Raw genomic sequence first — 22,390 nt, forward strand, 5'->3', positions numbered from 1 at the left:
CCAGTTTTGTATGTCGTCTGTACACATGATTGAACTGGAGGATAACTTACTAAATTAAAGATACATCATATATTGAAAGGAGAGATTATAAAATAGAAGAGGATTAGTTATTAAGGAGTCTATCTCTTCTATCTAGTGCACAGAGGATTCCACTACAAGTACATGACACGGATAACAGCAAGGGGACTTTATCAAAACAAATTAGTAAAGCAACAAGGTTCAGAAACCGTGCCATCAAGTTTTTTTTTTTGGATGTTTGAGGTTGTCGACATTTTCAGCATTCAACGTAGATTCCCGAGTGCTCCCGAAGTACGAAATATTTAGGGTGTTTTTAACGATCGGGAATATTATAGCTCTACATAAACAAAGTAGATATAAAAGAGTAAAAAGGTCCATGTAAAATGAGAGCTACAATCCAAATCAATGGTGTAGGTATCAAATAGCATATTCATGATTAACCGTAAAATATATATGATACATTTAGATGACTAAACGCTATTGGAATCGAATGTCTTTTGTAGGATGATTTTCAAGTAAAGATTAAGACATTAAACGGTTCGATTATGAAATTTATACGATGAAGATATGTTATTTGCAAGTGGAGGAATGTGCACATCCCCTAAAGGGGGAATGCAAGTGTTATCCACATTTTTATAATTGAATCTCTCACTCCACTTGGTGGTGTACCAATGTAGAACTCCTAAAGGCTCAAAACTGAAGAGTTTTCATAAAGCAGAAGAAATAAACACAAGGATGATATAGAAGAATGTAGGAACCAAATTTGTGCACCATTGCGAGGAGAGGAGGTGCATAAACTCTACCTGTAAAACATTAACAAATCGTAAAGTAAACTTAGGACCGGTGGGATGCTGACCAAAGGTTCTTCAATGGTCAAGTTAGTAAACAAAATATGAGACTCCAGCAGTGGCTAGAGAATAGAGTATGCGATATTGCGTTACCCCATATGAAACCTAGAAGGGTGTACTTATACCAATCGAGAAGGAATCCTTTTAAGATATAGAATTCGTATCAAACCAGGAGAATCCCAAAGGACATCTAGGAGTAGATATTGCATTCCCATTGGAGTGTGATTACTTGTCACGCACGCCAAAACCCTAGATTTAGGAACTCCAAAAATATAGGAAACCTGCTGATTCCATACTGGATCAAGTTTCCGTTTCTTGCGGACAAGAATGGTTTATCTTAGTGAAGTCAACGAACTTCGCCCGCTTATCTGGGACAAAATGAAGGTGGCATCATTGATCCATTTGTACAGCTCTGCGATATAAGTTATTGAATTCATGACCTGATGACATGCCCCAACCCCGATATTCCCCAAATACTAGGATAGGCACGTGCTGGCCGACACCCATAACTAAAATATATGCAATTAGAACGATTATACCAAAGCAGGAATGTGCTCAGAGCATACAACTAACTAAGAATAATATGAAAGAATTACTAAGAAAAGATATGAACGTGAAAATGATACCTATACTGAGAAGACTCGAGGATAATTAAGCCAAAGCGCCCTGACACCAGGATCATGTGCCTTGATCCTAACTCTTGAGAGGGCGTAAAATAGAAAAGGTGAGTGGACCAAAGTTTATATTAATAATACTAATAATAGGAAAACATTTTATTATGAACATAATAACCCCCTGTTTTGAAAACACATATATAATACTATGTGGTAGGTTTTCTAAAAATCCTAGCATGCCATGAAAACCCTTTATAAAACATGTATGTGTAAACCAATGCTCCGGAATAATAATAGTCGTCCGAAGGAAAATCCGTAAAACCTCTATAAATCGTAACCATGTAAAACATCTGTAAATCACGTCAACGAGGTACTCAACAAGGGTATCATAGTCGCCTGAAGGCAATAATATCCATCAACCAAAGCTGAAGCTGTATAACTTGTCCATCACCCGAAGGTGAAGGTGAATAACCTGTCCATCACCTGAAGGTGAAGGTGAATAACTTGTCCATCACCTGAAAGTGAAGCTCTATAAAATAGCATACATCCACACCGACACTAGTCGTGGCTAGTGAAGCTGTTCGACATTGCTTTCGGCAGTGAAGCTGGGGGTATATCATATATCATATCTCACTCCTCCATCATCTATGTCCTATGACCATAGACATCTATACCCATGGTATGCAGATGTTCTGTATGATAACTTGCTAGGTAAGTACCAAAAACATATCTCAAAACTCGTATAAAAAATCCATGATAAAACATCATCATAAATCCATAATAATCATATACGTGAAACCATAGAATTTCATAACCAAAAATCTAATCATTCATAACCTTTAGTAATATATAAATCTGATAAATCATAATTATATCGTAAAAGCAATCTAAATAAATCATAAGTATGAAAATCCGTAAAACATATTATAAATCATGCTCCATTCATAAAATATGCAATGCATGCTAGGCTAATATGTTATAAAAAGTTTTTATTGCCCGAGAACCGCTCGAACCAGTGATGACGTCGCTTCCCACCAACGCGCCTAAACACAATTAGAGACCTTTTAGTAAAAATCTACTAAAATGTTAGAATTTGGGAAAATGGATGGTGGATTCGGATTCGGCACATTGAGAAACCTAAAGAATGACCTCGGGTTTTCCCCTACGCGCCGCCACATGTGGCGGCTGGCCTTCCCGACTAGCCGGAAAATCGAACAACTCAAAAAATTCCCAAATTTTACAAGAATGAATATCTCAATGAGAGGAACAACTTTCATGCATGGGCCAAAGTCCAATTCGGTTGGGAAACACCCCAAATCGCCCTCGAACTGCCGGAAACCCCAAAATAGGTGAACCTCGATTTGTCTAATTTGTAGCTTCACCGCCCCCAAACTTGTTTGGGCTTTGATCCAGACCTCGAGGGGAGTTGAACAAGGGTGGTGGTCGACGGTGGTGCTTGCAAAAACGGCCGATTTCTGTTGATCTTCCCATGGTGCCGCCGATGGTACCCTCACGAAACCAAGGCTAAAAACTATCGAATTTGGGGTGGAACTTGAAGAAAAGGGTCATAGAGTTGGTTCTAGGTGGTTAGGTGACGTGATTTGTCAGAAAAATCGACGAAAAATCACTGGATTCCATAACTATCGTCTAGGTCAGGTCGAAAAAGGAGAAACGGGTCGTGGATCTCGTGCTTCTCCTCTTCCTCATTTCCCCTCCTTTCTTTCTTCTCCCATTAATCAGCATCCATCTCAACCGTACACCTCCCTCCTTTCTCTTCTTTATTTTCCATCACAGCCACACACGTGGCATCATATTGGTGTTCCAACAAAATATGGAGCCTTCCAAATTTATGGTCAAATGACCATTTTGCCCTCAACTTTGTTCGTTTATAACTCCAAATTACGTTTCGTTTACACCCCATGTGTTCGTAACGACGAGTACTATGAGTATATGCCAAAAAAATGGATCTTACGTGACACGACAAGGCGGTCAACAAAAGTCAACATATTTACCTCGAAGGGCATTTTTGTAAGTTCACATTTTAAAATTATAAAAACTATAATTTTTGGGGGCGGGTCGTTACACCGAACTTCTGAGGTATTCATATTTCGATCCGTTTTACTCTGACCCTAGAAAATGATGGTCTTAGAGTTGCCCCTAATTATGTATTTGAAATGGAAGTTCCCCATGAGGATGAATAGTTATCCAAAGACCATGCCTTTCAAAGTAAAATAAGAAGTCAGGAGTGAAGTGGATCGGAACACGAATACCTCAAAAGTTCGATCATGGACTCAACAGCTTTTGCAGTGGAACTGCACAGATGAAGCATCGATGCCACCATTATCCTGTTCTAGAGCAGTGGGCGAAGTCACATGACTTTGCTGAGATTGACCATGCTTGTTACGCAAAATGCAAAAACAAAATTTAGTGAGGAATCATCAGGTTTCCTATATTCTTAGAATCTTTACAATCTAAAGATTAGCATGTGCCACATGTGGCAAAAGAAATCATACTCCTAAGAAGATGCAGTATCTAATCCTAGATATCCTCTAGGATTCTCCTGAACAAATTTTCTATCCTAAAATGTCTCTATCTCAACTGATATAAATACAACATCTAGGGTTCATCTTTGATAACGTAATCACCACACACTTATAATCTTGCATAATGCTTGAGTCTCATATATTTGCTTACTAACTTGGTCGTCAAAGAGCCTTTGGTCAGCACCCATTAGTCTTTGACTACTTACGGTTGTCTATTGTTTTACAAGTTCTTCATGCTGCGAGAATTTGGTTCCAACAATTAGTGCTTTCATAAAGAGTGAACCCATATTCCTCCCAGCTAAATCACTTTACCAAAAACATGTCTACATAAGAAAGTTCTGTTAGTGCTAACGCTAGCATGGCGGCAGGAGAGAATCCATTCCCCGACACCTCCATCACTCCAACTAGGAATAACCCAATCCCTGATGTCTTCACCACTTCCAATGCGAACAACCAAACCCCTGATACTAAAATCATCCTAGGGAATGGTAAAGCTCATGTCACTAGACTTCTTCCCCCATGGAACAGACTTGGGAGACTCCACTGAAGATCAACACTTTTGTTGATAAGTTGCAAAGAGCCTATACGGCTTTGCGAGAAGAGAATTATGTAAACTTCGTGAACATTGACAAATGGATGAAAGCTCTGGAAAACTCTAACGGGACCAGTCCATAAACCTAGGTTTCAGTCTTCAACTATGGTAATATAAGTACCATAACTCCAGAGGGGCAACCCGTCATGCCAATTTTTACTCTCACCCTAGTGAAAATTGCTAATCTTATTACTAGCATCCCGCACAAGGGATATATTGTCAACAATACCTCTACAGACGGGATATAGATCAGATGCGACTGTAAACACGAAAAATTCCGAAATTTTGATGTCTACAGCGACCCTAATCATTTGGACACTGCACGAGTACCAAAGATGGAACCCTATCATCTAAACTTCAATGACCTAGAATCCTTGGAAGAGCAAGAGTGACGCTGACCCCTGAACTGTGACAGAGCTAGGAATGCACCAAGGGAAATTCAGCCTTGCATCTCCAACAAGATTGTCGCCAAAGTCAAAAGCCTTCTTTCTTTAACAATAAAATTGGTGCTCCGCCTGAAAAGTTATCTCAACTTTGGTTTAAGTACATCTGCGAAGATTTCGACCCGAATTATCACATTATGTACTGTTGGAACACCTTGTCGTTGTACATCAATAATGATGCTTGGATATGCAAGATATTTCTATCCACCTTAGAGGACCTTGAAATGAGATGGTTCTCTAAGTTATCAGCCCGTTCGATAGGCTGCTTTGAAAGCCTGGCTGACATTTTAACGAACACTTATTCGGTGTATCGTTATGTTTGCAAACATTAGGAAGCCATATTTAGCATGGCTGCCCAAAGTAAGGATGAAAGTCTTTGGGCATACTTGAAGCGATTTTGCTTAGAATTAGCCAAAGTAGAAAGGCTAGATGATAAGCTCGCCACCATGGCTTTCAAGCAAGCACTCTATGTCCATTCACCTCTCTCCCAAAAGATAAACAAAAGGAAATACGACTATGCTACCCTGGCAGAATGCTTCAATGTGGCAAATGGCCTCACTAATTAGAACGACAAAACCAAGAAAAGGATCCCCGATTAAGACCATATCAGCAAATTTGATTGAAAGAGGGAGGGAAGATCATGATACCTGGCCTCATTCTCCTTGTTGAAAATGATAAAAGAGGACACAAGGACAAACCAGCTTCGTCTAAGCCAATGTAATACACAGTCTTGAACACCAATATCAACAATTTCCTCCTTAACATCAAGGACAAAGCTTTCCTTAAGTAGCCACAACCTCTCCCAAAACATCTGGCCAAGAAAAGGCTAAACGAGTACTACTTTTTTCACTAAAGCATTGGTCACACCACTCGAAATTGTCACACATTGAGATATCATATTGAAGAACTTTTCGACCACATGCATTGCTAGGAATTTGTTAGAATCAAGAAAGAAATGAGGGGTCTGGTAAGGTGAAAGATTGGATGTGCATATGTTATATACTTGCCTCAACACGACACAAATCCAACAAAATACAAGTCATTACAAGTCCTACTAAGTAATAAGGATAGAATTCGTACAACGGTACAAGATGGGCTAGGGTGCACAAATATGGCTTCGCTAAAATCTTGTCAAAATTTTCAGTCTCATCTATGAGAAATTCCATCGGCTTGCTATTACTATCCAGAATAAATGGAAAGCTGCTTTGTGAAGTATGTAGTTTTTAAAGGAAAGTGATTTTTATCGTCTTTTTAATTCTTTTATTTATAAACAATTGAATTAAATAAATCAAACACAATTAATGGATAAGGGTAAAAGTGGCTTTTGAGATAAAAAAAGTTTGTGTTTATTATTATTATTTTTGGGTAAAGATGGGTTTATTATTTCCCCTTTAAAGGAATGGAATAAAAATTACTTTGGACTGAAAAATAGAGAAAGAAAACATATTTAAATGTGAGTTACATGCATGGGAGTGGGTGCTCTGCTCACACGCAAGACTTCCCCCTTCCTCTTGTAATAAAATGTAAAAAAAATAAAATAAAACATATTATTGAAAAATAGGAAAACAGGAAAAAAGAAAAAGGAAAGTAAGAGAGAGACAGAAGAAAGGGCGACTTGGAGACTGAGAGGAAGAAGAGGTCTTTGTTTCCTGCGTCCTCGATTCCATTCGATCTTCCTGAATCCCACTGCTGCCCTCGATTTTGTTTGATTGAGGTACGTGCTTCTCTCATCTGATCATCCATCATTGGAATTATCCAAGTACATGGGTTTCCGCGAATTTTGATGCCAGCTTCTGAATCAGTTTCCCATTTTTTTTTGTTTAGAATACTTTCATGTTGTGTGATTTCCTCTCAACCCTTTTCATTTGAATGAGCTGTCGATTCTGTTCAGATTCTTTCTTTAAATTGGTTTTGGGTTTGCTGCTATTTGTTTTCGCATATGTTGGCGTATTATTTTTAACAATTAGTATATTTCCCTAAATGTTTTTATCGATTGAGTTGATTTGGTGTTGTTAATCAACCTAAGACATACTAATCTTGGTTCCCTTAGATTTTGGGATTTCATCCATATTAGATGCTAGTCGTAGGGAATCCTGTCCTGTCCTGTCTTCTGCAGTGCAGTTTCCACGTATATATGGTATTGAATTGGACGTTACAGTAATCATCGTATAATTCTGTATTTATGCTTCCAAAACAAAACCCAATGATGGGCTCTTTGCTCCTCATTTGATTAAACTTGGAAAACCGTCTACTTATGATATTTTGGGGGTCGATCTTGGTTTCAGGGTTTTGAAAGAGAAAAGGGGGTATTGAGTTCGAAATTTGATATTTTGTATGTGGAACAAGTAGGGCAACTTCAAGGAATTTGCTTTTCTCTGAGAGAAGAAAATGTTGGAAAGCGGTGCCAAATTCACTGGAATTATTGGTCTAAACAACCATGATAACAACTATGACGATTTGTCACAAGGATTCTACCTCAAACTCCAGGAGGGCGAGGGTACCAACATGTCCATTGACAGTATGCAAATGAGCAACGACGGAGGCTCTGTGGCCATGTCTGTAGACAACAGCAGCATTGCTTCAAATACTAATGATTCCCACACTCGAATCTTGAACCACCAAGGGCTGCGGCGACGTACTAAGGATAACTACTCTGTGCAACAGAGTGTTAATCCCCGAGGAAGAGTCACACATGCTCTAAGTCATGATCAACTGGCTCGAGCTCTATTGGACAGCCATTCCTTGACAGAGGGGCTTGAGGATTATGAGGACTGGACAATTGACTTAAGAAAGCTAAACATGGGTGAAGCTTTTGCACAAGGTGCTTTTGGGAAGCTATACAGAGGTACCTACAATGGAGAAGATGTTGCCATCAAACTTTTGGAGCGGCCAGAAAATGACCCAGAAAGGGCTCAGGTGATGGAGCAGCAGTTTCAACAGGAAGTCAAGATGCTGGCTAATTTGAAGCATCCAAACATAGTTCGTTTCATTGGTGCTTGCCGTAAACCAATGGTTTGGTGCATTGTAACAGAGTATGCTAAGGGGGGTTCAGTTAGGCAGTTCTTGGCGAAGCGGCAGAGCCGATCAGTTCCATTGAAATTAGCAGTCAAGCAAGCTTTGGATGTCGCGAGGGGGTTTGCGTATGTTCATGGGCTCGGTCTGATTCACAGGGACTTGAAATCTGACAACCTGTTGATTTCGTCTGACAAGTCTATAAAAATTGCTGATTTTGGAGTTGCCCGTATTGAGGTGCAGACAGAAGGAATGACTCCAGAGACTGGGACATACCGCTGGATGGCACCGTAAGACTTCTAAATCTTTAGCTGAAATATCTTATCCTTTGTTGCTGTCATTGGTTCATCTACTTGATATTATCTTCTATTGAATTCTCAATTCTCACTCTGGCCTTTTTTTAGACAACTTTAATTTCAGTATGTGACAGTTGTATGAAATCCTTCCAGCTAAGTATACTTCTTGTTTGGCAGATATAAATGTGCATTAGCTTTCAGTTACTAATATTTGTTGTGTTCTCTGCTTTGGACTTTTGTCATTGCTTGTTAGTAGGCATGTACCCCGTATCTGATTTTGCTTCTATTTTTCTCGTGTTTTTGTTTTTATTTATTGGGTCTCTTTGTTGCTTGTTAGTAGACATGTACCACGTTGGAAACATTTTAAAAAGTTTCATGTGGAATTGTAAGTTACATAATTTAAGTAAAAAGATTTACCGACAACTTTTTTTAACATTGACTGAAATGGGTTGTCTATGAAAATCATGCTAGCAACTCTCACATAATGAGTATGTAGTTTTGGGTTCATATTTAATTGGTTGTATGATGAGTACTTTCCATGGAAATGGCAAAATAGATTTTTAGTCGAAAATTTTCATATATTCATCTAGGATCATGTTGGTTTCCTCCTATACACTATGATAACGAGGGATTCATTTTGTGTCATTTCGTTCCCCCAACTATCCTTAACCTCTTTTAAATGAAAACCTTTTAGTTATGATAAGATCTTTGTTTTTCCATACTTAAAAAAGAACCTGATACTGTTCTTTGATTATTTCAATATTTTGTTTAATCCCCTCGCCCGCCCCCCCCCCCCCCCCCCCACCCCCCCTCTCCCCCCTCTCCCCCCTCCTTCTTCCTTCACTGTTACTTTATATTTGCTATGCCCTGTTGCATGAAACAAACAAAGTCACACCCGCTTTTGCCCCTCTTGTTGCTGGATTAATAGTTCAGATTTTGCTTGCTTTTCTTGAGATTTAGATTTAGAGCGTCTAAGTCAGAGAAGTTCATGAAGTTCTATTGGAGAGTACGTTACTAGATATTTACCACTCCCTGTTGCATGAAACAACCAAAGTCACGCGCTTCCGCTTTTGCCCCTCTTGTTGGTGAATGATAGTTCAGATTTTGCTTGCATTTCTTCAGATTTAGGTTTAGAGTGTCTATGTCAGAGAAGTTCTTGAACTTATATTGGAGAGTACTTGTCTTTTTCCATAATGAGTGATACACTAAGGTTCTTTGTTTCTTTTTTTCGTTCTGGACAACATAAATTCACGTCTTTGAAGTGAAAGACATTGACTAATATGTGTTTGTGTCTCTCAATGATTTTCATTGTGGGTCTCCTCTGAACCATATCTTTCTTTTTTAAAGATTTTCCTTGTGTCTCTACTAGTGTTTCCTTGAACTAAATACTTGTTCAACAATAGCCTGGCAACGCATTGGTTGCCTCAACAACATTTTGGCATTTTTGATACGATAACGAGACTCAATCTAATTTATGACATGTGAAAACATGTACACTGTAAAAAAGATACCGTGTTTGATAGTAACCAAGATAATTTAAGTCGGACCATGATTCATTGCTGTGCGTTACACAAAATAGTTGCACATAACTCAAACTCATTCAAAACCTTTCTGCACCCCCTCCCAAAAATACAAAAATAAGAAAAGAACCAGCCTAGAATAACTTTTTCCAAGCAACTCATAAGTCAATCAACTGAAATTGAACCATAATTTGGTTCCAGAACAAGTCAGAATAATATTGGGGCATGGAGTTCATGCATAAGAGCAGTTGTGGTGCGTCATTCATCTTAGTATCTTACAACCCTGAGTTGATGTGGATAAGTGGGTTGTGAATATAGGTGAATTGTGAGTCTATCATGCACTGTTTGAGAACCATCGGTTGAACTCAGAAAGGATACCAAGCACAATGTCAGTGTTCCAGCCCTGGTTTCCTGGTGGGTCATGGTGCTGGGTTGTTTCTCTTTCTGGTACTGTTGTAGTCACTCGTGCGAAAGGTTGTATGGAGAAGGCGGCTCTTTAGGTTGAACTTTGGGTTCTTCTCATACCACAGGAGGGCATGTGTTAAAACCGCTCTTGATGATGGAGACATATGTGATGCATCTTTGGTTGTGCTCTTATGGTGTCCTCTTTTTAGAAAAAAAAAAAAAATTGGAAAAAGAAACTTGCGGTTAGATGGAAACAAATATGACGCATGTGTGGTTGTGTTACTGGGAACGGATTGGACTGTTGAATGGATTATGACTGCAATGGTTGTGACATGTGGACGTGAAGTTGGGGTCTATTATTTTGATTCTGGAGTCTCTACTGTGTACTCAGGTGTTGGAAAATAATTTGACTCTTGAGTCTATAGTTACATGATTAATATGTGATGCACCGTTTGAAATATATAGATATTAATTTTATATTCCGAAGGTAGCTCAAGTGCTGTAACCCTTATGTTTTCTGCATGTGATGGAATTTAAAATTGATGTCCACTTCCATAATGGTTTTGCTGTTATAATTTTTTCTCAGGTCGTCCCTTCTAATAATAATTTTGATTTTACATATTTTAGTTAACATAATTCATTTTCCTGCGGGGCAAGAAGTGTCTCCCATATGAAAATGTTGGTATTAGCGATTAGTATCTATGAAACTAGGATCGATTAACTAACTACTTAATTCGTTTTGCGACTTTATCATGGCTGGATATTATCAGTTTCATTAATACATAGGTTGTTGGCATGGATACCCCTATAAGCGGCTACACAATTGCACTCATTGATTTTTTGTCTGTGTGCAGGGAGATGATCCAGCACAGGCATTACACACAGAAAGTTGACGTTTATAGCTTTGGGATAGTTCTTTGGGAACTTATAACAGGGATGCTTCCATTCCAGAACATGACAGCAGTACAGGCAGCATTTGCAGTTGTTAATAAGAGTGTCCGCCCTAACATTCCGAATGACTGCTTACCTGTTCTTTGTGAGATTATGACGAGATGTTGGGATGCTAACCCTGATGTGAGGCCATCCTTCACTGAAGTCGTGAGAATGCTCGAGCATGCAGAGACTGAGATCATGACGACTGTTCGCAAGGCCCGGTTCAGGTGTTGCATTACCCAGCCAATGACAGCGGACTGACCCCAGAAGAAAGACTGGAAAAGAAAACAGTAATGAATAGCAAGATAAAAGAGGAAAAAGGAAATGGAAAGTGGAAAAAGAGGGGGAGAGAGAGAGAGAGAGAGAGAGAGAGAGAGAGGGTAATTATATTGTAAGCCTTGTGTATTTATCAGGTTTCATTTATTTGTTAAGATAGATAAGGAATTGGTATTAAAAAAATATTTGGTTTTTGAGGTTTCCATTTGGGTTGAGCGAGTTTCTGACGCTGAAGCATGGGTAATAGAAAAGAGGAGAATTGAATCTAATCATGTATATGATTATGGCATGCATTGTGTTCCCCTGTTTTGAGTTTTCTTTAGATTCATGTTGTAATGATTATGGCATGATTTGATCATCCCTTTGCTTTTGTTGCCCCAACTTCTCGCTAATTCAATCAACTCCTCCTCCTTTGTCATCTTTGATTAATTTGGCGCACCAGCTGAAAATGAAGCGACAACATTTCAAAACTGATCAACATCATTGAACGCCAACTTATATGATAACACTTTGAACCAAAAAAAACTTACGTGATAACATTTTGAATATAAAAAAAACTTATATGACAACACAAGTGGATGAGAGGTTTTTTTATTGCTTTTTCCTTTGTGGGGCCCAAAGACCAACTCTCTTACAAAGGTTGTGTCTCGTGGTGTGTTTTCCAATTCGTTTGACAAATTTCAAAGAGTGTTGCTAGTTGTATGTACATATTAGTTAAGTTGTAAATAGGCTTATTGTTCCACATCAGCAAAATACCATGTAACAATACTTATATTCCTACATATACTACACATTAGAGAATAATAAGATAAATATAGTTCAACTAAACTCTATTAGCTTTCCATCCTATCTATTTGAAAAAGGGGACATCATTTTTCTAAAACAACATAAAAGATCATGTACTAATCTTTAAACAGCACATATCAAAGTTAAGCCTAGACATAACTTCCTTACACACAATCAAATAAAGAGATGATCATATTTATCATCTAAATTAGTAGTTAACTCTATCCAGCTATCAATTAACTTTTTTTTTTTCTTTTCCCTAAAGTAGTTTTTATAGGAATGGAATATTTGGACATACAAATAGAGAGACAGAAAACATATTTGAAGAAAATTGAGTTTGATGCTTGAAATGAGTGCGTGCTCACACGCACGCTGACCCTCTTGTAATAAAAAAAAAAAATAGAAAAAAAGGAAAGTGAGAGAGAGAGAGAGAGAGAAGAAAAGACGACTTGGGAGACTGAGAGGAAGAAGAGGTCTTTGTTTCCTGCGCCCTCGATTCCATTCGATCTTCCTCCATCCGACTGCTGCCCTCGATTTTGTTTGATTGAGGTACGTGCTTCTCTCATCTGATCATCCATCATTGGAATTATCCAAGTACATGGGTTTCCTCGAATTTTGATGCCGGCTTCTAAATCAGTTTCCCTTTTTTTTTTTTTTTTTTTTTTTCCTGTTTAAAATACTTTCATGTTGTGTGATTTCCTCTCATCCTTTTTCATTTGAATAATCTGAGCTGTCGATTCTGTTCAGATTCTTTCTTTAAATTGGTTTTGGGTTTGCTGCTGTTTGATTTCGCATATGTTGGTTGACAGTTGGCGTATTGTTCTTAACAATTAATAAATTTCCATAAATGTTTTCTTGATTGAGTTGATTTAGTGGTTTTAGTCAACCTAAAACCTACTATTCTCGGTTCCCTTAAATTTCGGGATTTCATCCTTATTAGATGCTAGCCGTAGGAAGTCCTGTCCTGTCTTTCGGTAGTTTCCACATATATATGGTATTGAATTGGACATTACAGTAATCATCTCAGAATTATGTAGTTTTACTTCCAAAACAAAACCCAATGATGGGCTCTTTGCTCCTCATTTGATTCAACTTGGAAAACCGTTTGATCTTGGTTTCAGGGTTTCGAAAGAGAGAACGGAGGGGGGGGGGGGGTATTGAGTTCGAAATTTGATATTTGTATGTGGAAAAAAGTAGGGCAACTTTGAGGAATTTGCTTTTCTCCGAGAGAAGAAAATGTTGGAGGGCGGTGCCAAATTCACTGGAATTATTGGTCTAAACAACCATGATAACAACTATGACGATTTGTCGCAAGGATTCTACCTCAAACTCCATGAGGGTGAGGGTACCAACATGTCCATCGACAGTATGCAAACGAGCAATGATGGAGGCTCTGTGGCCATGTCTATAGACAACAGCAGCGTTGCTTCAAATACTAATGATTCCCACACTCGAATCTTGAACCACCAAGGGCTGCGGCGACGTACTAAGGATAACTACTCCGTGCAACAGAGTGTTAACCACCGAGGAAGAGTCACACATGCTCTGAGTAATGATCAGCTTGCTCAAGCTCTACTTGACAGCCATTCCTTGACAGAAGGGCTTGAGAATTATGAAGAGTGGACAATTGACTTAAGAAAGCTAAACATGGGTGAAGCTTTTGCACAAGGTGCTTTTGGGAAGCTATATAGAGGTACCTACAATGGTGAAGATGTTGCTATCAAACTTTTGGAGAGTCCGGAAAATGACCCAGAAAAGGCTCAGGTGATGGAGCAGCAGTTTCAACAGGAAGTCAAGATGCTGGCTAATTTGAAGCATCCAAACATAGTTCGTTTCATCGGTGCTTGCCGTAAACCAATGGTTTGGTGCATTGTAACAGAGTATGCTAAGGGGGGTTCAGTTAGGCAGTTCTTGGCGAAGCGGCAGAGCCAATCAGTTCCATTGAAATTAGCAGTCAAGCAAGCATTAGATGTTGCAAGGGGGTTTGCTTATGTTCATGGGCTCGGTTTGATTCATAGGGACTTGAAATCTGACAACCTGTTGATTTCTTCTGACAAATCTATAAAAATTGCTGATTTTGGAGTTGCTCGTATTGAAGTGCAGACGGAAGGAATGACTCCGGAGACTGGGACATACCGCTGGATGGCGCCGTAAGACTTCTAACGCTTTAGCTGAAATATCTTATCCATTGTTTCTATCATTGGCTCATCTGCTTTATTTTATCTGTGGGCACATTTCATGGCTTTTATTGGCTTTATCATCTTCTATTGAATTCTCAATTCTCAGTCTGGTCTTTCTTAACAAGATTTATTGCAGTATATGACAGTTATATGAATTTCTTACAGCTAGTGTACTTATTTTCTTGCAGATATAAATAAGCGTTAGCTTTCCGTTACTGATATTTGGTGTCTTCTCTGCCTTGTTCTTTTGTCGTTGTTTCTTGTAGACATGTACCCCGTATCTGATTTTCCTTGCAACTTTTTTTTATTAATTTTCCGGTCTTAGAAAAAAAGAAAAAAAAGCATATAGTGTATAGCATTTCAAAAAGTGGAATTGTACGTTACAGAACTTAAGCAAAAAGATTTACCTACATCCTTTTCTTTCATTGGCTGAAATTCCAACGATTCCTAAAACCTATTCAAGCAACCCGAATATTCCAATGATACGCTCTTTCCATATTTTATCACAAAATACTTTAAGGTTGAACGTGAATTTTCTTGGGTTGTCTCTTGCCAATCGTCCACCATTGTCTTTTCTCTAATTTTTGCCACTTTAATCAACCTCTATTTTGTCCTACATCAGGTTGTCTACGAAAATCATCCTAGGATCCAAGGAACTCTCTTAACATAATGATTATGTAGTTTTGGGTTCAAATCTAAGTGGTGGTATGAGTATGTTTCTGTGTAAACGCTAGAAAGGGAAAAAGAATCTAAGTAGATGAAAATTTTCATGTATTCTTCTACCATCATGTTGGTTTTGCTCCTATACACTATGAAAATGTCAGGTTCATTTGGTATCTACCACTTTGTCTTTCCCCCAACTAACCTTAATCTCTTATACATTGCAAACTCTTAATTATGAGGATAATCTTTCTTTTTGCATACTTAAAAAGAACCCAGTACTGTACTATGATTATTTCAGTATTTTATTTAATTTACCGCCACAAAGTATATCATTATTGTCTTTAATTGATTTTTTCATGTTATCCCTTTTTTGTTACTGTACATTTACTATTCCCTGTTTGAAACAAGAAAAAGTTATACTCATGTCCACTCTTGCCTTCCCTTGTTGGTGGATGAATAGTTAATATTTTGCTTGCATTTCTTGAGATTTAGTTGTGTTTATGTTTGTGATGTTCTTGAGTTTACTTAGAGAGTACTTCTCCAAATGAGTAAAATCAGCATTGAACTATTTTTGGAATGTTAAAAAAAATTAATGAATTTGCCATTTTCCAATATCTGCTTATAATAATTTCAATCATATATGACGTTCTTCTCTTGTTCCATAATGCGCAATACATTTAGGTTCTTTGTTTTCTTTTTTGTTTTGGAAAAATAAATTTGTGTTTGAATTTGAAATGAAGGACATTGACTTGTATGTGTTTGTTTCTCTGCTGCTTTTACCTTGTTAAACTAAATACTTGTACAACAATATCCAGGCAACAATTTACTTGCTTCAACAACCCTTTGATATTAATGATACTACAGTAAGATTTGGTCTAATTTAGGACATGTGAAAACATGTATACTGTAAAGAACATACCGTGTTTGACAGTAACCAAGAGAATTTCACTCAGCTCATGATTCATTGCTGTCTGTTGTGAGCAAAATAATTTCACATATCTCAAATTTCATTCAAAACCTCTCTGCATCCCCGCCCCCCTAGAAAAAAGAAAAGGAATCAGCCTAGGATAACTTTTTCCAAGCAACTCATAAGTCACTCAATGGAAATTGAACCATAATTTGGTTCCGGAGCAAGTAAGAATAATGTTGGGGGATGGAGTTCATGCATGGAAGTCTGATGGTATCATGCACTGTTTGAAAAGAGGTATGAGGATCATCGGTTGAATTCAGAAAGGATACTAAGCCCAATGGTTCATACTGTTGTCATCACTTCTGGGAAAGGTTGCATGGTTGAACTTTGGGTACTTCTCTTAGCACAGGAGGGCATGTGTTACAACCGTCTGCGAAAACTTGCTCTAAGTTGTATGGTGTACTTTTTTTAGGGAGAAAGAGGAAAAAGAAACTTGTGGTCGGACGGAGACCCATATGATGCATGTGTGGTTGTGCTAGTGGCAACTTACTGATCTATTGAATGGATTATGACTGTAATGGGCGTGACAATGTGGATATGAAGTTGGGGTCAAGTAATTTGACTCTGGAGCCTATACGCAGATGTTGGAAAAGTAATTTGACTCTGGAGTCTATAGTTATATGGATAATATGTGATGCACTGTTTGAAATTTTTAGATATTGATTTTATAATTTTAAGGTAGATCAAGTGCTCTAACTCGTCTTGTGTTTGCATATGATGTAATCTACAATTGATGTCAAATTCCATAATGGTTTATTCTTATAATCTTTTTCCCTTCTTCCTAATAATTTTTTTACCTACATATTTTAATTAAGATAAGTCATGTTCCTGCGGGGCTAAAAGCGTCTCCCATTTGAAAATGTTAGCTATTAGTAGCTATAGAACTAGCACCTGTTAACTATCTACTTCATTTTTTTTTTTGTTTGGCATGTTGTATGCCCTTAAAGTGTATCATATGAACTATGGGTATTATTGCACCATTGATTATTTATTTTATTTATTTATATCTTGGCAATCATTACCAGCTTCTGTGCTCGTTTGCAACTATAGCATGGCAGGATGTTTTGAGTTTCCTCAATACATGCATTGTTGGCATGGATGCACCTATAAGTATTTTCATGTGGGCTTCTTAATTGCATTGTTTGATTGGTTGTGTGCAGGGAGATGATCCAGCATAGGCATTACACACAGAAAGTTGACGTTTATAGCTTTGGGATTGTTCTTTGGGAACTTATAACAGGGATGCTTCCATTCCAGAACATGACAGCGGTACAGGCGGCATTTGCAGTTGTCAAGGGTGTCCGCCCTATCATTCCAAATGACTGCTTACCTGTTCTTTGTGAGATCATGACGAGATGTTGGGATGCAAACCCTGATGTCCGGCCATCCTTCACTGAAGTCGTGAGAATGCTCGAGCATGCAGAGACAGAAATCATGACGACTGTTCGCAAGGCCCGGTTCAGGTGTTGCATTACCCAGCCAATGACAGCGGACTGACCCCAGAAGAAAGATTAGAAAAGAAAACAGTTATGAATAACAACATAGGAAAGAAAGGTGAGAGAGAGAGAGAGAGAAGGTACCGTAATTATATAGTAAGCCCTGTGTATTTATCAGGTTTCATTTCTTTGTTAAGATAGATAAGGAATTGGTGTCAAAAAATATTTTGGTTTTGAGGTTTCTATTTGGTTGAATTTCTGACTCTGAAGGATGAGTAATAGAAGAGAAGAATTGAATCTGATGGTGTATATGATTATGGCATGCATTGCATCCACTGGTTTATATCAATTACTGTTTCCTGACACATCGTGGTTCAGCTCACGTCGAGGCCAACACTCGGCCCTAAGACGTTCATTTGCGCTGTGCGAATCAAATTATCAAGTTGAGTAATTAAAACTTGTGGGAGCTAGCTGATAAACAATTGCTGGTTGTTAAGCCTTAAGCTAGAACACTTAGAAACACTTGTCATTTTGTCCTCTTTGTAATCTTGCTGCCATGCATAAGAGTTAAATCTAACTCGTCAAACCATGGACTCTGCCTGGGTGTCTCAACATTCTTAAGAGCCTTCCAAACGACGCTGTTACACTTGAACCCTGAGCCGAAGGTGAGCTGCCAAATCCGACCACCCCTCTTGATCTTTGAAGTTGCCTCTAAGTAAGCGAGTTCGTACCAAACACTACTACTAGAAGCGTCTCCAAATCGCTCCAGGGTTTTCCTGGATGCCTCCATGTAGTCCTCCGTAAGCTCTAGGTTCTTCTGTATTTCGTCGAGCACCTTCTTGCTAGTTGCCAATATTCACACGTGCTCGAAGGCAAGCTTGTAATCAGGAATGTAAGGCTTGTAATTAGTTTTCTTCTCCCTGAAGGGAAAATTGGTGAGGAAATGGAATTGTTCGCTGACGGGGAGAACGAGGGGGCTGATAGTGGTGATGTTGGCCTTGAGTGCATGGCCGCCAACCTGAATCACGTCTTTGCTCATTGACACTCCTTGTGTGGCCTTTGCATCTTCCTTCAAATGTATGCTGTTGAAGCTCCTCCCATCCATGCCTCTGTGAGTTCGAACCAGCTGCATCAATTGCCCGCCATCAAGATCAAATCACTAAAATCTTAAAGATCTGTACGGATCAATGAGTCTGTACGTACGTGTGTGTGTATACTGTTTGAGTTCATATTTGGCATGCCATCGATTGAGATGGGAGCTAGAGAGCAGCATGGCGGCAGCCCCCATTCGAAAGAAGCAATTAGAAAGGAGCAGATCGAAATCATTGCCTTCGTACCATGTATAGCACACAGCCTCCGTGCTGACCACCAGTGCATATGAGCCAGGATGAGCATTTATAAGGTCTTTGCCAAGATCAAGGGCTACGATTCCTGCAGCACAACCCATTCCACCAAGGTTGAAGCTCTGTACGTTAGGCCTTAGCTTGAAATGCTTTATCACCATGGATGACAGCGATGGAGTCGTATTCAGAACTCCACAGTTCACCACGAGGATCCTAATGTCCTTTGGCCGGACTTTGGTGGCTCCGAAAAGGTCATTTATGGCCCCGAACATCACCATAGCTGCCTCTTCTCTTCCGTCTTTCAGTTTTATCTTGTAATCAGGGCAGAATACCACTCGGGGCATGTACTTATCTTCGCCTATGCCGAAACTCTTGAGCACTCGCTTTTGAAAATCAATGGCAGCATTGTTGAAGTTGCCCGAATTTCTCACTAATTCAATGAACCCCTCCTTTGAGATCCTTGATTATTTAGTGGCGCATGCGCGAGATAGCGTAAAATGAAATAATAACATTTCAACCTCCTTTGAGATCTTTGATTATTTAGTGGCGCATGCGCGAGCCAGCGTGAAATGAAATAAGAACATTTCAAAAGTAATCAATAACATTGAACATCAACACATAAATGTATGTGTATAAGTACATTATAATACTTAAAGATCATTTGGTAATCATTTCGTTTAGTTTTCAGTGTTAAAAAAAAAGTGAAAACTGAAAAGAAAATAATTATCAACATCGTTTTAATGTAGCTATTGTTACTATATATGTAACATGCATGTATAATTAATTACCTTTAGTTCATTTGGTGGACGAAAGCAAGCAAAATCACGTAAATATATACAGCGAGGCGTCAAATCTAGATAAACATGTAACAATATTCCCAATGGTCCCAAGACGAAGAAGAAGAAGAAAGAGGAGGAGGAGCGTCCACTTTCTAATTTTGGATAATTATTTGGAAACAAATATTCTATGATGATCTGTTTGAGGTTTTCTATATTTCAGCAGTACTAGTACTACTCAAGAGAACAATCAGAAGTGGTGCAGTGAACAAGTAGAGCCTATGCTGTTGACACGTGGCTCGATATAAACCTTGGTCAATTACTTTGTATTGGTTATTCTTGTTTTTCTCTCCATCACAAATTCTCTCCATCACAAACTATATTTATGACTTTATGTACTAGAAGGGAAACCATTTGTTTTGTAATAAAAGGAGCTCACATAGAAATAATTTGTGTGAGCCAAATTTGTAAGATTCTCTTCGTACATTTGTTACCTCAATCAGTTAATAAATTATGAGTTATTTCTTTCATTTTATTTATTCAATTTGGTGCTCTAGCACAACAATTGGTATCAGAGCCACTAGGCTCATTCGTATCAAAGTGTGTATTTGAAACCTGTTTGACGAAGATGAGTGATCAATCAGAATTGGGAGGCGCGCATCCTTTGCCAGAATCACATGCTTCGCGTTTGGCAAAAACGACAATTCAAAATGCACAGTTTGAAGTTGAAAAGTTTGACGGAACAAATAACTTTGGTATGTGGCAATGTGAGGTTAAAGATGTGTTGGCTCAACTAGATTTGGACCTGACGTTAGAAGACAAGCTGGAGAATATGGAAGAAGCTAAGTGGAATAAGTTAAATTGAATGGCTTGCTCTACGATTCGTTTATGTCTTCAAAGCCTCAAAAGTATCTTGTCATGCGAGAAACGTCAGCTAAGTCGCTATGGCAGAAATTGGAGGACATGTACATGACAAAGAGCATCGAAAATCGCATCCATTTGAAAAAGTAGTTGTATCGGTTCCAGTACAAAGCAGGTATGAAAATGATTACACACCTCGATTCATTTAACAAATTAATCACTGATTTGTTAAATTTAGATGAAGATGTCAAGGATGAAGATAAAGCCTCGATTTTGTTAAATTCATTACCTGAGGCATATGATCATTTAGCTACTACTTTAATTTATGGTAAAGACACCATAAATTTTGAAGATGTGTCTAATGCATTGATGAACCATGAAGTTAGACACAAAGATAAGCAAGTCCATAATACAACATCATATGCTTTGTTTGTTAGAGATTGAATGAAAGACAGAGATTCAATAACAGAAGAAGATCTCAGTCACGACCATGAGGTAATTCACAAAATAGAAAAATATTAGACAAAGATGAATATGCATTTTGTCATACAAAGGGACATTGGATAAAAGATTGCCCTAAGTTGCACAAGAATAACATAAACACCAATGCTAATGTTGCACTTAGTGATGATGAATCTGATTATGCTTTGGCTGTTACTTCTACTTGTGATTTTGATGTATTGATTTTGGATTATGGTTGTTCTCATCATGTGTCCAAATCGAGATTGGTTTACTAATCTAGAAGTTGTAAAGGCGGGAACTGTTTTATTGGGTAATGATTATGCATGTGATAAAAAGAGAGTAGGAACAGTTAAGTTGAAACACCTTGATGGCATTGTTAAAGAGTTGCCTATGTGTGGTATGTTCTTCCTTTGAAGAAAAATTTAATTTCTTTGGGTGCCTTGGAAAGCAATGGATTTAATGTAAACATGTCAAATGGTGTTATGGTTACGATGAAGGGAATCCGAAAGCAGAATATATATTTCTTGTAGGGGAAAACAATTTTAGGTGGTGCAACCACAATTTTTGAAAAACTAGTTACTGACAATGCCAAGTTATGGCATATGAGACTTGGACATGCTGGTGAAAAAGCTCTTCAATCCCTTGTGAAACAGGGACTGCTGAAAGGAGCCAAAACTTGCAAGCTCGACTTCTGCAAGCATTGTATCTTGAGTAAGAAAACCAGAGTTAAATTTGGTACTGTTGTGCGTCAAACTAAGGGAATCCTGGATTATGTGCATTCATATGTTTGGGGTCTTACCAAGACTGCTTCATTGAGTGGTAAGTACTGGTTTGTAACTTTTGTTGATGACCACTCTAGAAGAGCTTGGGTTTATACAATGAAGCACAAAGATGAGGTGTTAGATATTTTCTTAAACTGGAAGAAAATGGTTGAAAACCAAATTGGTAAGAAAATTAAAGTTTTGTGGTCAGATAATCTTGGTGAATACACCTTTGATCCATTTTGCAGAGTTTGTAGAGAAGAAGGTATAATAACACATTTCACTATTCGTGGAACTCCTCAACAAAATGGAGTTGTTGAAAGGTTGAATAGAACGTTACTTAAAAAGGTTAGATGTATGCTAGCTCAATCTGGCTTAAGTAAGGCATTTTGGGCAGAGGTGATTACATATGCTTGCCACATTATCAATCATTTACCTTCATACGCAATTGAGGGTAAAACACCTATTGAGAAGTGGATTGGAAAACGAGCTTCTGATTATTATTTTCTTCATATTTTTGGTTGTCCTGTTTATTTCCATGTGACTCAAAGTAAGCTTGATCTGAGAGCCAAGAAGGCTATTTTTGTGGGCTTTAATAGCGGTGTCAAAGATTACTGTTTGTGGTGTCCAGATTTGAAGAAATTTGTAATCA

At 38.3% G+C, this 22,390-nt stretch overlaps 3 protein-coding genes across 3 annotated transcripts; 2 read left to right on the forward strand and 1 right to left on the reverse strand.

Annotated features, from left to right (window-relative positions):
- The first annotated feature begins 6,624 nt into the window (after nucleotides 1-6,624).
- Nucleotides 6,625-11,858, forward strand: LOC137722242 (serine/threonine-protein kinase STY13-like). The gene is made up of 3 exons (XM_068461198.1): nucleotides 6,625-6,772; nucleotides 7,344-8,360; nucleotides 11,146-11,858. The coding sequence occupies exons 2-3, from the start codon at nucleotides 7,447-7,449 to the stop codon at nucleotides 11,483-11,485; spliced, it is 1,254 nt and encodes a 417-aa protein (XP_068317299.1). The 5' UTR covers nucleotides 6,625-6,772; nucleotides 7,344-7,446; the 3' UTR covers nucleotides 11,486-11,858.
- An 829-nt stretch (nucleotides 11,859-12,687) lies between these two features.
- On the forward strand, nucleotides 12,688-17,837 carry LOC137723007 (serine/threonine-protein kinase STY13-like). The gene is made up of 3 exons (XM_068462161.1): nucleotides 12,688-12,835; nucleotides 13,408-14,436; nucleotides 17,260-17,837. Exons 2-3 carry the CDS (start codon nucleotides 13,523-13,525, stop codon nucleotides 17,594-17,596), a joined length of 1,251 nt encoding a protein of 416 aa, XP_068318262.1. The 5' UTR covers nucleotides 12,688-12,835; nucleotides 13,408-13,522; the 3' UTR covers nucleotides 17,597-17,837.
- LOC137723008 (3-ketoacyl-CoA synthase 15) lies at nucleotides 17,561-19,237 on the reverse strand. Its single transcript, XM_068462162.1, is given in 2 exon segments — nucleotides 17,561-18,665; nucleotides 18,756-19,237. Coding segments are annotated over 2 exon segments (1,071 nt in total). The 5' UTR covers nucleotides 19,223-19,237; the 3' UTR covers nucleotides 17,561-18,061.
- Between the last annotated feature and the right edge of the window lie 3,153 nt (nucleotides 19,238-22,390).

Source organism: Pyrus communis, chromosome 17, assembly GCF_963583255.1.
Source record: "Pyrus communis chromosome 17, drPyrComm1.1, whole genome shotgun sequence".
NCBI classification, from domain to species: domain Eukaryota; kingdom Viridiplantae; phylum Streptophyta; class Magnoliopsida; order Rosales; family Rosaceae; genus Pyrus; species Pyrus communis.

Excerpts from the sequence above, each read along its gene's own strand:
- LOC137723007 (XM_068462161.1), top strand. The coding sequence starts at position 13,523 with ATGTTGGAGGGCGGTGCCAAATTCACTGGAATTATTGGTCTAAACAAC. Across the intron at positions 14,437-17,259 it reads ACATACCGCTGGATGGCGCC|GGAGATGATCCAGCATAGGC; the intron begins GTAAGACTTCTA and ends GGTTGTGTGCAG.
- LOC137722242 (XM_068461198.1), top strand. The coding sequence starts at position 7,447 with ATGTTGGAAAGCGGTGCCAAATTCACTGGAATTATTGGTCTAAACAAC. Across the intron at positions 8,361-11,145 it reads ACATACCGCTGGATGGCACC|GGAGATGATCCAGCACAGGC; the intron begins GTAAGACTTCTA and ends GTCTGTGTGCAG.